At 42.7% G+C, this 16,423-nt stretch overlaps 1 protein-coding gene across 1 annotated transcript in view; it reads right to left on the bottom strand.

Moving 5' to 3' along the window:
• The window catches only part of SPAG16 (sperm associated antigen 16), a 362,914-nt gene that overhangs the window by 109,182 nt on the left and 237,309 nt on the right, over positions 1–16,423 (bottom strand). The window contains exon 14 of the mRNA XM_058839960.1: positions 9,742–9,807. Coding sequence (XP_058695943.1) covers positions 9,742–9,807 — 66 coding nt within the window. The remainder of the gene's footprint in view (positions 1–9,741; positions 9,808–16,423) is intronic.

Below are 16,423 nucleotides of genomic sequence, written 5' to 3'. Positions count from 1 at the left end.
GGCTTTCATCTTGCTGCATGAAACAGGGGGGAATCTCTCTTCCCTTTGTCACATCAAGTAGCAGGGAGTGCCTGGTGGTGTGTTTGAGGAGCACAACACATGCTAGGATTGCAGAAACTCTGTCCATAAATTTACATGAGAAACCACTGCACTCCCTGCAGAGTTACTGCTCGCAGTAGTTGACATTGCACTTGTAACACTGCTGCAAAGGGAGCAATAGCTTTTGCACAGAGGTTTAAAATAATCACATTTGTTTTTCCCTTTCTAACCATCAAAGAAGGGTCTGAATTCTGAGAGCTGTGCAGTGAGAGGAGATGAATGATAATTGCCATTACCAGCTTTTCTCTGTATTTTTGAGAGATACCATGACTCAGAAAATAAAGTTAGGTGACATCATTACCTGATTAGACACTCCTGAGAGCAACAAGCATAAAAATTCCTACATATTTGTGCCCAGGGATTTTATTGCCATTCAGTTCCAAATGTGAAAAACTGGGTAGTATTCACTGCAGTAATGTTAAAATGTAAAAACAGATATAATACATTCTTAAATGCATAAATTGAATTAGTGGCAATTGAATTGCTGAAATGCAAAACTGTTCATTATAAAATGCAGAACATCTAAGTCACTGAAAGAAAATGAGTGTCAGTAAAGTACATGTGCTTTTTTTTTAAGGAGAAACCACCAAAGGAACATGTAAAATCATAGAAGCATTTAGGTTGAAATAGAGCTCTAAGATCATTGAATCCAACATAATATTTGTCTCCTTATCTTGTCTTTGGGTGTTTAGTAAGGGGAGCTAAATGCATAAAGAAAAACCAACAGTATTAGAAATGCATTCACAGAAGCTTACCCAATTCTGAACTCCATTAAGTGTGTGAATCTCACAGTTTCAATGTATTTCAGGTAAAAAATGATCAGTTCAACAAATCTCATCCCATTATTTTGAGAACTACTTTACAAAAAAACAGTTAAATATCTATGGTGGGCTGACACTGCTGGATCCCAGGTGTCCCCCATCCCACTCTATGATTCCCTGCCTCAGCTAGACAGGACAGAGAGAAATAGAACACAAGTTTTGTGGGTTGGATTAAAGACAGGGAGATATCACTCAGCAAGCACTGTTATGGAGAAACTGGGGAGCTGTCATCGAGCACTGGGGGAAAAAATAATTTAATTTATGTAGGAAACTGGAGGAATGGTTAACAGGCTCAAAACAACCAGATGGGAAGTGGGGTGGAAACAGGATGAGCTTTTTCACTTTCTCCTCCTTCTTAAGATAAATTGTAAACCAGACAGAAAAATTCCAGTCAATGCCTTCTTAAGTACCTTGTTGTGTCTGGGTAAGTTAAAGTTCCTGAAGTGCCTTACTCAGTTTGGATGTTGTTTTAAATTCTGCCAAGTACCTCATTCTACCTTAATGTTCTAAAGTTTGCAAGTCAAAAGTTTGTCACTGAACCACCTGAGAATTTTGTTGTTTCTCCCATGGACTGCACAGATTAAATCAAACCACCCTTTCCTGAGCCCACTGAGCAGGACAGGCCATTACACCCTAACTGACTTCAGCATCCCCACTGCCCTCAAAGCTCTCATGGTCCCCATTGCTCTCACAGCCCTCACAGCCCTCAGAGACCCCATAGACCTCAGAGACCCCACAGACCCCACAGCCCTCACAGACCCCACAGCCCTCACTGACCCCACAGCCCGCACTGACCCCACAGCCCGCACTGACCCCACAGCCCTCACAGACCCCACAGCCCTCACTGACCCCACAGCTCTCACTGACCCCACAGCCCTCACAGCCCTCACAGCCCTCACTGACCCCACAGTCCTCACTGACCCCACAGCCCTCACAGCCCTCACTGACCCCACAGCTCTCACTGACCCCACAGCCCTCACAGCCCTCACTGACCCCACAGCCCTCACTGACCCCACAGCCCTCACTGACCCCACAGCCCTCACAGCCCTCACAGCCCTCACTGACCCCACAGTCCTCACTGACCCCACAGCCCTCACAGCCCTCACTGACCCCACAGCTCTCACTGACCGCACAGCCCTCACAGCCCTCACTGACCCCACAGCCCTCACTGACCCCACAGACCCCACAGCCCTCACTGACCCCACAGACCCCACAGCCCTCACAGACCCCACAGTCCTCACAGACCCCACAGTCCTCACTGACCCCACAGCCCTCACTGACCTCAGAGTCCTCGCAGACCTCACAGCCCTCACTGACCTCAGAGTCCTCACTGACCCCACAGCCCTCACAGCCCTCACTGACCCCACAGCCCTCACTGACCCCACAGACCTCACAGCCCTCACTGACCCCACAGCCCTCACTGACCCCACAGCCCTCACAGACCCCACAGCCCTCACTGACCCCACAGCCCTCACAGCCCTCACTGACCCCACAGCCCTCACTGACCCCACAGCCCTCACTGACCCCACAGGCCCCACAGACCTCACAGCCCTCACTGACCCCACAGCCCTCACTGACCCCACAGCCCTCACTGACCCCACAGACCTCACAGCCCTCACTGACCTCAGAGTCCTCGCAGACCTCACAGCCCTCACTGACCTCAGAGTCCTCGCAGACCTCACAGCCCTCTGTAGGAGACCAGAGAAATGACTGACTGGCTCAAAACCACCAGGAATGGCTACTGCTCCATCCCCTGTCCCCTTGAGCCTTAGTTAGCCTCTGGGCCACACTGAAATGGTGGTGGCTGACCCATGGCCTGCCCCAAACAGCTGTGACTGACCCATGGCCTGCCCTGAATGGCAGTGACTGACCCATGGCCTGCCTCAAATGACAGTGACTGACCCATGGCCTGCCCCAAATGGCGCTGTCTGTCCACATGGCAAACCTTGCCCTGCAAACCCAATCCAGCACCAAAATGATATGTATTCCTGCCCCTGATGGACTTCAGCTGTGAGTTCTCAATTATTTTCAGATTAAATCAATCTGATATTCAAGTACCTTCTAGCAGTGGTATTTATTCAACCACAGATTAATTGCATTTTCATAACAGAGAAGCCTTTCCAAAGTTGGTCCTACTTTCATGCTTGTATAAATTAATTTTAAATCCAGCTCGGTATTTTACAAAGCCACATCCTTTGCACCACAGATACAGCACTGTTCTAGCCACCCTGCTTCCCTTCGGCCATTTGATAAATGGTAAATGTTCAAGAGTCCTCTTAACCAAGTATAAACCACTGGTCTAAGCCAATCCCATTTCTCTACCCCATGTTTCATTTAAACCCTTTTGAAGAGACAGCTTTGCACATTGTTGGAAGTTCCTCATCCATTGGTAAGCAATGCAAATCCAACAGCACCTATTTTAAAAGGTGTCCAGGCTACTGCAATGTGAACCCCCACCAATGCCTGCCCAGAACAAACTGGGAGCACTGGAAGAGCTGGCAGGGAGCAGACCCAGCGTGAGCAGCGATGCCTGGAGCTCTTGGCCTCACAACTCAGTAGTTCCCAGTCCAAGCAGTGACAGCAACAGCAGAGCAGGTAAAAGTTCCACTATTTGTCAAAAACGTGACTGTCACATGAGAGAGTCACAGGGTAGAAGGTGGGGATGCTGTGCTGCTTTCTCATGTGGTTTAGAACATAATTCCCCGTGAAGTGCCACAAAGAGAGACAGGCTGGGCTGTACAGCACATGGGAAGTTGAATTTTAAAAAATCCAGGTGGATCTCTGCATTCTGCTTTTGTTAGTTTTGTAAAAAGACATGTTTAAGAAACAGCTGGTAAAAAATTATTTATGCAGGGGCCTGGACCCATGGTGTACATCTGCCACAGGAAAGGCTGGTGTGCTGGGCCAGGAAATGCAATTTAGAAAAAATCCTTATTCCTTAGGATACACAAATTAATTCTTCTCCTCTAAGAAAGAAGGGCAAAGTTTTCCACAGTGTTTGCAGTTCTGCATGCTAAACAGCGTTTTCTTCATGTACTGTATACACAGAGGGTCACATTCACTGCAGAATACAGAAATAAGCAAACAAAATCACATTAAAGGAGATAATCTCTGTTTCATTTAGTTAGCAGGAAACGGACATAACAATATGTTTATATTTGTAAATATAAAGTCTGAAAACATAAAAGAAAATACTGTATAGTCAATTATTATTGGTTTATGCTGAGGATCTTTCAAGGGCCAATCTGACCTAGAATACACAATTCTTTTAAGAATTTCTAAAAGTCTTTAAAGTAATTCAAACCCAAGTTATGTCAAAGCCATCTGAAAATGATGCCACATTTTTTCTTCTTGGGCTTTACAGAGCTGTCTGAATCCAAATGTCAGTGCATTACCCCAAATTTTTATCATGAAGAGTTGAGAAGAAGCTTCATCATGTGCAAATATTTAAAAGAGAGCAAAATCTGATTAAAAGCTTCAATTAGAAAATGTAAATATTTAAATATTTAATTAACTGCTGGTTCAAAACAAATGAATGAGACAGAATGAGACAGTGATGGCAGACATTTGCCTTGCTTCCTGCCCAAATTCCTCATCTACACCATCATCGTGTGGATTTCTTCCCAATATCCAGTCTAACCCTACTCTCTTTTGAGTACTTTTGAAGCCATTCCCCCTCGTCCTGTCACTCCAGGCCCTTGTCTCTCTCCATCTTTCCTGTGGACTCCCTTCAGGTACTGAATTTCTTGATGGGTTTGAAACACTCTCCTAGAGCCAGCCATGATGAAGAGCAAAATAAGGTCTTCTAAAATCTAAGCTTCCCCATGTTTGTTTGGGCGAATTTTACAAGATAGTTTGGGGTTTACTGAGAATCCCTGCACTGTAACAACAAAGAGCACCAGAAGGGATTGTAAAAAACAGAACTAAAAAGTCAACTCTGTGGTAAATCAGAGAATCACAGAATATCCTGGCTAGAAGGGACCCACAAGGCTCATTAAATTCCAACCCCTGGCCTACACAGGACAGCCCCAAATCCCACCCTGTGCCTCAGAGTGCTGTCCAAACCAAAGTGGGATGCAAACCTTGAGGCTGGAGGAGAGAGGTCCCGTGGCAGAATGAGCTCATCTCACATCTCATAATGCAAAGACTTGAAACAAAAGAAGGCAGATTTTCTTGAGCTGTGATTATTTTTAGAGTTGGTAGACTTGAGTGAATTTGGTTTAGAATCTTCAAACAGAATATACATTCACATATAGTGTATTTATTTATGCTAGAGAGAATAGGAAAAACAGGTAATGTCAAGTTTTTAAAGTCAACTTTTGCCTTGATTAAACAAACTTCTAGACTAAGAGATTTTTTACTGATTTTTTTTCCCCAAAGAAATTATAACTGGAATTTTGATCCAAAAATAACAGAGGAAACAATCAGAGTGAAGGAACTGCCTTTTGTCTGATTTAGGAGTGCAGAGGCAAACTCCAGCAGCAGCCAGTGCATTTACTGATACTGATGGTTTCTCAGTGCCCATCATCTGCTGCATGTGGCTTTTCTCTGCCCTTGCATTATCAAGGAGTGTGACACCTATTACTGAGTTTTTCTTTGCAAATGATCTCTGATGAGAAATGTGAAATGGTGATGGGAAACTGAATGACACAAACAAGGTGTGACATTTAAAAATTAGTCCTGAATTTGTGGGTTTTTTTAATCCCACTGAAGGGCCTTGGCTGTGAGACTGTCTCTTTTCTCAAGGACACAGGGATACAGCAACTCAGGAGAGCCACTCTCTTCCAAAACAGTGCATCTTGAATTTCCTTGACCTTTAACAGTTAAATAAGTCCCTACATATTGCAGCTTCCACACAGGAAGATCCAGAGGAATATTTTTGCTTCTAGGCTTGATATCTGCTAGACATATTTATCTAGACTTCTACATTAAGAGTATCAGAGCTGGAGAGCAAAAACATTCAAACTGATCAAAATAAAAATGGACCTACCCAATTCTACTCGAATGGCCTCAGAATGTGTTACCTGGTTTGCACATAATGTGTAGAGCAGGCCCAGTGCTAACCACAGGGTCTGTGAGTAACACAGGGAGGATGGCCAAGGAAAGGGGCACTCCAGGAAACTTGCTTCCAAAATTTGGGAATAACATGACTATGTCAGGGAGCTGATGTAGAAGTGAATTCCAGAACAATTTTCAAAGTGATTCCCTAATATCAGAAAGAGCTGTTTGCCAGCAAATGAAATGGGGGTATTTTGACACAGATTCTGTTCCTTGACATGGCAGAGAGATGGAATGGAATTTTTTACACTTCTAACAGTGTTTGATGGCCTCAAAATGGTTGACTAATGATAATAAATCCGTACTTAAAATGTAATTCAGTTCTGTAATTATATTTCTTATGCATGGAGACAGAAATAAACTAGAGGAAGAACCTATTAGCCCTTTTGCATGTATAATTGAACATGTTTGATATTACTGGGTAACCTTTGTAAGCAACTGGCTTTGAGTTTATGCAAAGAGGTGAACACTTTGAATACATAAATAACAATAAGAGCAGATAGGTTTTCGATTTTGTATTCTGTTCTTTTCTTGTTTGTGTCTGTTAGATGCAGTCAGACATCCCTGGCTTTATCTGGCTATCCACAGAAACATCTGAGAGATCTGACTTTTGCAACATTTGGGTTCAGTAATGAATAAGAACTGACATCAAATATCAATATTATTGGCCCAGCTAAATGGTAGCTGACATCCAACTGGACTGCTGAGGAGATAAACAAAATTGAAATTTTGTTTTTGTTTAAAAACTGTCTGACATTATTTGCCCTTCAGTAAATCAATGGAGGAATGACCTAGATGCTGCTTGCATTTTGGCCTGGGGAGGTAAAATTGGGCAGTTGTTCTCAAGCATATTTTTCATAGTCTTTTAGGTTTTCCTAATATAACCAGTAATTCTAAAAAGATTTTTGTTTGTTTTGGGGTTTTTGTGTTTTTTTTTGTTTTAGGGAAACTTGGAAACCAGTGTAACGATTCCTAAACCTTCAGGTATGACACAAACACAGCATGGCAGACACTTGGCATACTTTTATTTGGACACAAACACATATACACACACACATAAGGGAGCAAACCTCGTTCTACATTAAATTCATGACTCACCCAAGCATCTGTAGTCTTTATACTTCATTAGCATAGGTGATTTACCATTGCAAAGGAGGTACAGAGCTTGCATGAAATACTGTTTGGGCCATACCCCAGTGCAAAATAAATACCTGAAACATTTTTCTCTACGAGATTATTGTGTTATGGAAACATGGGAGTAAAAGGGATGGCAGCAGTAACTTTTAGGAGGAAAGATGCATTTTTCTATGTCCTCAATTCTAAAGCAGCTATGTGAGTTTTGCTCAAATTTTTCTCAAGCATTCCACTGGCAGAGACCTAACTTGGAAAATGGCAAGATTTAAATGCTGCTGGAAGTGTTATCTGTTAAGTCCTGACACAACCACAAGTGCAGAGGTTCCTCCAGGGCACTGTGACTCCTGTTTCCCAGCAAGGCAGGACTCAACAAATGGGCACATTCCAGGTGCCAAGCTGGCAGTTCTGTTCCATAGAGAGCAGGCTAATTAGGGGATCTCTGTTCTAATAAGAGTTCTGGCTGCAAACCTTGCCCACTTAACAAAAAAAACCCCTATTAACTACAGTTTCAGAGGCATGGTGTAGTAAATAACTCAGATTGAATCAGTTTCACAGAGCTTAATGAGGATTTATTCAATTTGTATAAATGCATAATTCTTTTTTAGCTTCTTCTTCACACAATACTCTTCACCAAAAATAGCCCTTAATATTTGGACACATTGCCTGGATGGCTTTCTGATCTTACTAGAAAATTTGTCCCTTGTTCTTTTATAATTAGAATTTCATATTTTTTCTGAGCTCCTTTTGGCACCAAGCAGCCTGAGACAGGATTGCCACAAGCCCACTGAAGTGATGAAGGAGCCCACTCAAACTGACCTGTGTCCCAGCAGAAAAAGGAGTGAATCCCCTGGGATCTCCCACCATCACAGCTCTGAACCCACAGAGTGTGACCATGTAGGCAACACTTCTGGCAATGGGATGTGCAGACCCGTGACTTTAGGATATAAGAAAATAAATAAACAAACAAATAAATAATTTTAAAAAATCTAAGTAGGGTTTTTTTCAGCAATCAGCCTTCAGTTTTGTCATTGTAGACTTCCTAGGCCAGGTATAAGAATTAGGTTGGACACCCTGGAAGTAATGTTGCACTTTGTCCAAACAGTCCATGATCAATGTCCAAAATCTTTTCCATGAAAGTATTGTTGAAAATATAACTGTTTCTATAAAAATATTTTTCCTCATAAAAGATGTATATTTTAACAAAAATATTGACACTCAAAACACCTTAATCAGCTTGCTTAGGGTGGAATAGCTTAATTTTTTGGTGAGCAAGCACTAGAGGGTAAGAAAATGGTTCTCAAATGCTATATTTGGCTGAAATATATCACTTGCTTTGCTGGCAAGCCAGTGGGACAACTGTTACTTGTATAACTCAGGGCCACTACTTAATTTTTCAGTAGCAGAGTTACCTTATAGAACTGAAATCACAGCCTCTGAAGTTATGTTCCTCACTCTCTTTGACCAGTGCTGCACCAAACATTTCCATTTTCACTAATTCAATCACTGAGAATATCAACCATTGATTTTAGTCTAGAGTTAATGGAATATTCCTTACCAAAACTACATGCTTATCTGGAAGGTTAGCAGCACGTGGTCCTTCAGCTTCCTGCTAATCATTACAGGTCACACGAGGCCCTTTGTAAATTAATACCCACATTAAAGACAGTGCTGTGGTATCTCTGCAGTATTTCCCTTGCCATGCTGGCTCCTGTTAAATACTCCCCACCACAGTGTCTCAGGGCACTGAGAGGCAGGTTGTGCCTGTCAAATACAGACAGATGCACATGGCCAAGAAAGAATTAAGATGCCTTGGGAATTCCAATTCCCCTCCCTGACATGAGCTTATCCCATACCTTCTGCTGTGCCAGCCCCTGGGGTTTGCCCTACAAACACAAAGGGCTGGCAGAGCAGTTGGCAAAGCAGCAGCTGATGCTGAGCAAGAGGAGAATATTCAGGATCTCCTGCAGGAAAAATTAGTACCTTGTTCTGTGTGTAATGAAGGTGTCAGTGGGAGCACAGGGAGCAGGAACACCACAGAGTTATTTTTCGGGAAAGATGGTCTCTGAGTGAAAAAGCTGCTAGTGGCAGCAGAAACCAGCACATGCCTCAGCATTTCCACACGTGTTTTAAAGAGCAGTGTGGCCAGGAGAGCTGCAGGAATCATACATCACAAATGTTTGGGTCATTTCAGATTATTTCATATGGCCTCTAAGAGCCATTTAGGAGAAATTCCTCCCCTTCCAAAGTTACCATTCAGACAGCAGTCTGTCACCAATCCCGGTCAAAATGTCCTTTCAGATAACAACTATAAATTAACCAGCCAGGGGAAAAAAACTAACCAAAAATTACATTTAAATAAAGTAATCAATGATCTCAACAGAAGAGAATGGTTCAGACATCATACAATGATCAAAGGAGGAAGGAGGGAGCAGCAAGGAGGGGGCAGCTCTATTGTAACAGGCACCGGGGCTCTGGTCTGGCTGGCAGGTGGAGCCTCTCTGAACCACCACTGATTCTGAATCCAGCCCCAGAGCTCTCTGTGTCACCAAGGAGCAGGACAGTATGGGCCAGAGCAAGGAACATGATGGTTAAAGGGAAGAAAAAAAGGAAATTCACATGCAGAACTTACCTTCTTGTTGAATGTAGCGTGATTGCAGGAATGCACGTGACCCTGGAATGTGTAAACACGGAGACCCTAGGAATGAAACAAAAAGAGAGCATTTACATAAGTTACAGCAGTGTAACTTATTCTGTAGCCTTGGTGTCAATGGGAAGACCTTGATTTTATGGCTGTGTGAAAATCAAGACACACTGTGTGCTAAAAGGCCAGCTCCTGGTTGCTAGAACACATTTTGCACTATTGCTTACTTCACATACTAGCCAGCAGGAAAGGTGCATTCAAATATCTCCAAGAAAATCCATCTCCCTGGCTGGAAGGCTGGAATTAGAAGGGGAATCACTCCTTCCATAACACTTAGCTCTTGCTCTCAGGCAGTGAGTCAGTACATGTCTCTTGATATTCCTCACTCACCATTAAAGGCTTCCTTAAGGAATCACAGGCATGAAATCAAAATTAATTATCTTTTGTCATTTCCCACATTAAGCCATAAGTGACCTACATAGTGCAGTAACATATGTCAGATGTCATCACTGATATTTGGCTTGTTCTCTCAGTACAGGAGCCATCCAAGCACAGTATCTCCTAAAAAACCTGAAATCTTCAGGATGCTAAGACAGGAGTATTGAAAAGAGATGCCCTTCTCTGTTTTCACAGAAACCACTGGCTTCATGGATTAAAAAATACTTCCTGTTAAAAGTGAAGCCCAGCTTGGAGCAGTGTAATCATATGCTGAAGAACAAAATTTCCCTCTAAGAAAGCATATTATTAATACTGCAATTGAAAGACAGTTTGTTGCATTTTTCTGGAGAGCTGAAAAAACTCAAACACAAGGTTTGAAATTCCACAATTCATCCTGGTCCTAACTCAATCTCAGGAGCAGGGGTAACATAGGTTAATCATACATCTGCCATGTTTTTGGAGTTTATATCATCAGCTTAATCCCATTTTTATTTTCCTGATGAAAAAAAGAAATCACTCCTACTCTGATATAAGAAATTTGAATTTTCTTTTTCACTGACAAAACCTCCTACATTTTATCACCAGCATGTCTAGCAGCATATTGTCACTGTTTGCAACAAGCCCTTTCAGAAAGCAGTTAATGAGGTTTGACCACAAAGTAATTCTGGAGGGACACTCCTCGATAATGCTCTGTGGTTCATATTATATCTCTGAACCACTTAGGAGAACTCAGTCCAACAAAGCAGCAGTTGAAGGGGATTACATTGTTGTTGTAAACATCTCAGGGGTTAAGAGCAAAGAGGGGAAGGAGCTATTGAGGCTGAAGAGCAGTGTTGACGCTGGAACATATGGGGATTCATTATCTGCAGATAAATTCCAGTGGAAAATTAGAAGACAGTTCTTGAACAGTGAGATAGAGAAACTTACTCAACTCCAAGTAGTGGGGATGAAAAAAATCTCATTACTATAAGAAGCTGCTTGAAAAGTTTGGAAATAAATGACCTTCTCCTGTATGTGATCTTTTGCTGGGACTTGGAGACCAAGGAGGCTCTTTCCAGTCTTGCTTATATGGCATTAGAATACAAATCTCTGATAAAGCCCAGCATTTAGTGCTGCACAGAATTCCTTTTGTTTAAAAAAATGTCGCCCAAAGAAGGGAGCAGGCAATTTTGGCAAGTGCCATTTTGTATCTCATTGTGTTTTGCATTTACCTCTCTGATGCTGAAGTAGTTTCTGCTCCAAGGCCACATGGCTATTGTGATCATACTAGGAAATTGGTATTATTCCTATAAAAGGATTGCAAGGCAACAAGAGAAAAAGGCTCTGAACCATTAAAAGCTCTGTATTTAAAGAGCACACCATCCACTTTAAGCATAAAAAGGTTGCCAGAGCACAGTTCCTGAGTCCTCCATAGTTTTCAACAGTTATGAGGGGAAAGAGTGCTAAAAAACCCACTCCAAAACCCCTGCATATTTCTAAGTTCAATATTAGATATAGGCTGGATAACAGGGAAAGGTTCTTCCCCCAGAGGATGCCGGGGCACTCACCAGGTTCCCCAGGGAATGGGAACAGCACCAAACCTTACAGAGCCCAAGGAATGTATGGACAACACTCCCAGGGACAGGGTGGGATTGCTGGGGTGTCTGTGCAGGGCCAGGAGCTGGATTGATGATCCCAGTGGATCCCTTCCAGCCCAGCAGATTCTGTAATTCTGTTATTTCTAAGTAATAAAACATGAACCAATAAATGTTGATACAAGGAAAATGTAAACAATTACTTTTTAATTACAAATTCACTGCTGGAATAGAAATGCGATTACACAAAATTCCCTAAGACTGACAGGCAAATTAATTTGATAAAGGTAACAGGATAGGAGACAAAGATAACATAAGCAGTCTAGTGAGAAAAAGTGTCAAGGACATGAGCTATATCTTGTGGCCCAGCAGCGATATCGATTGCACCCAGCCCATGGTAACAAACCAAGTGTGGGTGCATGTTTTGCATGTAAAAAGTAGCCCTTGTAAAATAACTGCTGCTCAGCAGGGTGTACTATTTACCCTCAGACACTCTCAGATACCAATACACACACACTAACCTTTCCACAAACACAGAAAAAGCATTCCACAAACCAGTGGAAAAAAGAAAACCACATGGATTCCGCACAAAATGGATGTTAATTTTCAGCTTTCCCTCCATAAGTCAATTCAGTATAAGCCCTCTGAAAAGGATTTTAATAAAAGTAGTAATAATGATAATAAAAGTGAGTCAAAGGTAATGGTTCTGAAAAGTGTTTCTCAGTACTATCAGAACTTAATTTCCAAAATGCCACTTTATTTTTATTCAGTGCACAGCTCGGGTTTTCTTTACCAACAATGGGAAATCTGAGTTTTGCAAACATAAAAACAAATCTAGAAAGCTACTACTTAACTGTGGCTCAGGAAAAAAACAAATAGTAATAGATATTCTGTGGACCAGAATTCAAGCTAACACCGAGCTTTCAGCACCAAGAGCTCAGCAGTAAATTGATTAAATCCCTTTTGCACATGCATTCTGCTTTTCAGGCTTTAATTATAAAATAATCCACTGTAGCACCACCAGTGCTTCATGCAGTGTGGAAATGAACAGGGTGCCCACAACCACTTGGGTGCATCTGCCATTTCAATGAATTTCTTTGGGATTCAAGTTGAGCAAGAACAAATATTTGGGACTTTTATCACAAGGAAAAGAGCAGGTAGAAAGAAGGAGATTGACGTTAGGACAGTTCTTAGTTAAGGGAAAATTATGGTCCTTTGCTGTAGCCTGAAGGTCTCACTGACCATCACCCTTTACAGAGGGAACAATCACAAACTGAGAGCAGGAACAGCAACAAAACACCAGAACAGAACCCTGAAACTGGAAAAAGGCCCATTTCCCCCACCTCTAACCCATGGGGTCTATCCAGTCTCATTGCATGGGACACTCCAGCAGTATAAATCATGGAAAACACATTATTATTGTCAACTGAGTCTTGATGGAAATATTAATGGAGGAAATCTGAGTTCCATTCCCTCCTTGAGCTATTGTCCAATTACATTAATAACCACACATTCTTCCTCTGCAGGAAATACACAGATAACAGCAACATTCAAAGAACACAAAATAAAAAGTGTTCTGCATCATTGATGTTTTGGGGTTTTTAAATTATTATTCACACATGCATACACACATATAATTTTCCAGTCTGAAATCCAGAAATTAACAGTAGAATCAATGGTTAGAAACACCCTGGCATTATGCTGTGGAGCCTATCAAGCTCTCAGCTCCCCCTGAACGCAGGCATTAATTGCCTGCCTTGGACTGGAGCTACCTAAAAAACTCCCAAGAGGGAAAACATTCCTTTGTTAGAATGAAATCTGCTATTGTGGAAAAGCAGCCTGGTCCTTGGAGCTATGGATCTGCAAGCAGTAATCCTGCTGCAAAGGTAGTTAAACAAGTTTTCTAAATTCAAATTATTTTTTTGTTCCTACTTTCAAAGGATAAAAGCCCAAGATTTGGGAATCAATAGTAAAATTTTGCTGTAAATCCTCCCTATTGTGTATCCACATAGATACAGGAATACCAGGGTAAGACAAGACGGGATGAAGACAATCATAATTAATTTTCTTCTTTTCTTCTTTGCATTGCAATAATTAAGTTCAACCTTTAACTATGTAACACAGCAGCTGAATCTTCCTATACCTTTTTTTTTTTTTTAATTACCATTTCAGCAGCAATAAAATAAAACTCCCAAACTTACCAAGCCATATTGCAAGTACTTCTGGAGAAAACACACAGCCAAAACCAGTCATGTTTCTCAAACTCTGCTCTTCTGGTTTTCTTTCTGGATTTTGAATGCCTGGCTGTACATGAACACCTGACATGAACAAACTTACTTTGCAAGTCCAGAATCAAGATAACAAATCCATTAGATCAAGCTGGGTGTAATACCCTTGTCACAATAGGTAATTATGAGTTTGATATGAGCTTTTAGATAACATTTGAGTATGAGATTTATCTAAACAGTGTTTAGATAGGAGATTTATTTGTAATTTCTTGGTTCATTTAGAAATTAACTCAAAGAAATAATGTTCATTCAGAAGGACTAAACTGAGAAAAGTGTTCAAACCATGAAACACTCATCTGTGGAAATGTTCACCTCATTCTCTTTATTAAAAACAAACAAAACCACCCAACAGTTCTTCATGAAAGGTTTAATTGTATCTGGGGGAAAATTAAAGTTCTGAGCTTACACAGGTAGAATTTTCCCAGCAAATCAAACACTGTAATGCTTTGGAAGCTCCCTTGGCTGGACTTGAACTTTTCCTAAAGCAAGGAGTGTTCAGTGCACTGTGATTTCTGGCTACTGACTCACTGGGAAGCTCTAACCTCCTCCTTCCTTGTTGGACCTGTACAAGAGTTTCCATTTTCATAGCAAAGTGCAAAATTAAAATGGCGCATTATTCTTATTCCCATGCCTTATGCACAACATGGCCTGTCAGCCTCAGCCAGCACAGGAGAGCTCCACAGGGAATGTGGCAGATCCAGCAGATCCACCATCCTCCTGTGCCAAAGGAAATCACCCACATCCTTGCCATGAAGTGAGTGCATGGAGACATCAAAAGGGACTTGGATCTCTTCACGAGAGCAAAAGGTTATGTTTAGGAGAGAGAAAACTCATTTTCATGGGTTATGATGGGTAAACACAAAAATTGTCTGCTCCTTCTATCTCTGCAAGACAGCTCCTTCCTCTCCCAGCCCATACCAACCACGTGAGGTTCAACAAGGGAAAGTGCTCCCAGGCTGAGGCAACCCTGTGTGCATGGACATGGAATGAGATGCTGGAAAGAGGCACCACAGAAAGGGACCTGGGGATCCTGGCCAGTTGGATGTGAGTCAGCAGAGCCCTGGAGCCAGGAGGAACATCCCTGTCCTGGAGAACAGCCTGGCCACGGAGGGGATTGTCCCTCTCTGCTCCAGGCTGGGGCTGCCTCACCTCCAGTGCTGGGGGCAGCTTTGGGTTCCTTAATGTAAGAAAGATATTATGCTATCAGAAAGCATCCAAAGGGCAACAAAGATGGTGAAGGGCCTTGAGGGGAAGCTGTGTGAGGAATAGCTGAGGGCACTTGGTCTGTTCAGCTGGAGGAGATGGGAGAGAGACTCATCGGGGCCTGAAGCACCCTTGTGAGGGGAAGAGGAGGGGCAGACATTGACCTCTGCTCTGTGGGGACCAGTGCCAGGACCCAATGGAATGGCCTGAAGTTGTGTCAGGGGACATTTGGGTTGGATATTTGGGGAAGATCCTTCCCCCAGATAATAAGGGGCATTGAGCAGGCTCCCCAGGGAATGGTCACAGCCCCAAGGCTGCCAGAGCTCCAGGAGTGTTTGGCCAATGGTCTCAGGCACAGAGTGCTGGGGTGCCTCTGCAGGGCCAGGAGTTGGACTCTGTGATCCCTGTGGGTCCCTCCAGCTCAGGCTATTCTGTGTTAATAACTCATTTCAGCAGCCCCCTGCACACTCCCAGCTCTGTGTGTGTCCCCCAGGCCAGCCCTGCTTGCAGCCAGAGCCGCTCTCTCCATCTGCCCCCCTCCTGTTCCACCCAGAGGGCTGCACTCCCAGCAGGGCAGAACTGCATCCATCTCTCATGGGCACAATCGGTGCAGTGCCTGAGCAGTGAGCACAGAGCAAAGCTGGAGAGCACTTTCACCATCTGTCACCACAGGGTTTACTCCATAAACTCGAGCACAGAACCTTCAGTGCAGTTTGCTTCTGTTCTCGTCACTTGGAATGGACCCTGGGGGGAAGAATCACACAGAGAAGGTTTCTGGGTGTTAGACCAGGGGTAAGGCCAGGGCATTACTCAGATCCCTTCCTTGGGAATAAAAAAAAACTGGGATTTTTGTCCCAGATCCCTTCTTTGGGGAATAAAATTAACTTGCCACCATTTGTGTGCTCCGTTACACGAGGATTCACAGAGGCAGGTGTGTGCACCAAAACTGAAGTACATCAGCTGATGGGCTTGTTTTTTTAAAAAACTTTATTCACTACATCTTCCCAAATAAATGGAAAAGAATTTTGAATCTCTTTAAAATGCATGAACTTCTATAACAACTTTCATACAGTGAAACATTAAAAACTCAAGAAGCAGCATTTTTCTAAATCTGGTAGGTAATAAAAACTAGAAAGAGAGCTCTGCCTGCCAGCTAAGCCCAACACA

This window comes from Poecile atricapillus, chromosome 5, assembly GCF_030490865.1.
Source record: "Poecile atricapillus isolate bPoeAtr1 chromosome 5, bPoeAtr1.hap1, whole genome shotgun sequence".
NCBI lineage: Eukaryota > Metazoa > Chordata > Aves > Passeriformes > Paridae > Poecile > Poecile atricapillus.
The sequence above is the reverse complement of the archived record's forward strand: the minus strand, read 5'-3'. Positions and strand labels throughout refer to the sequence as shown.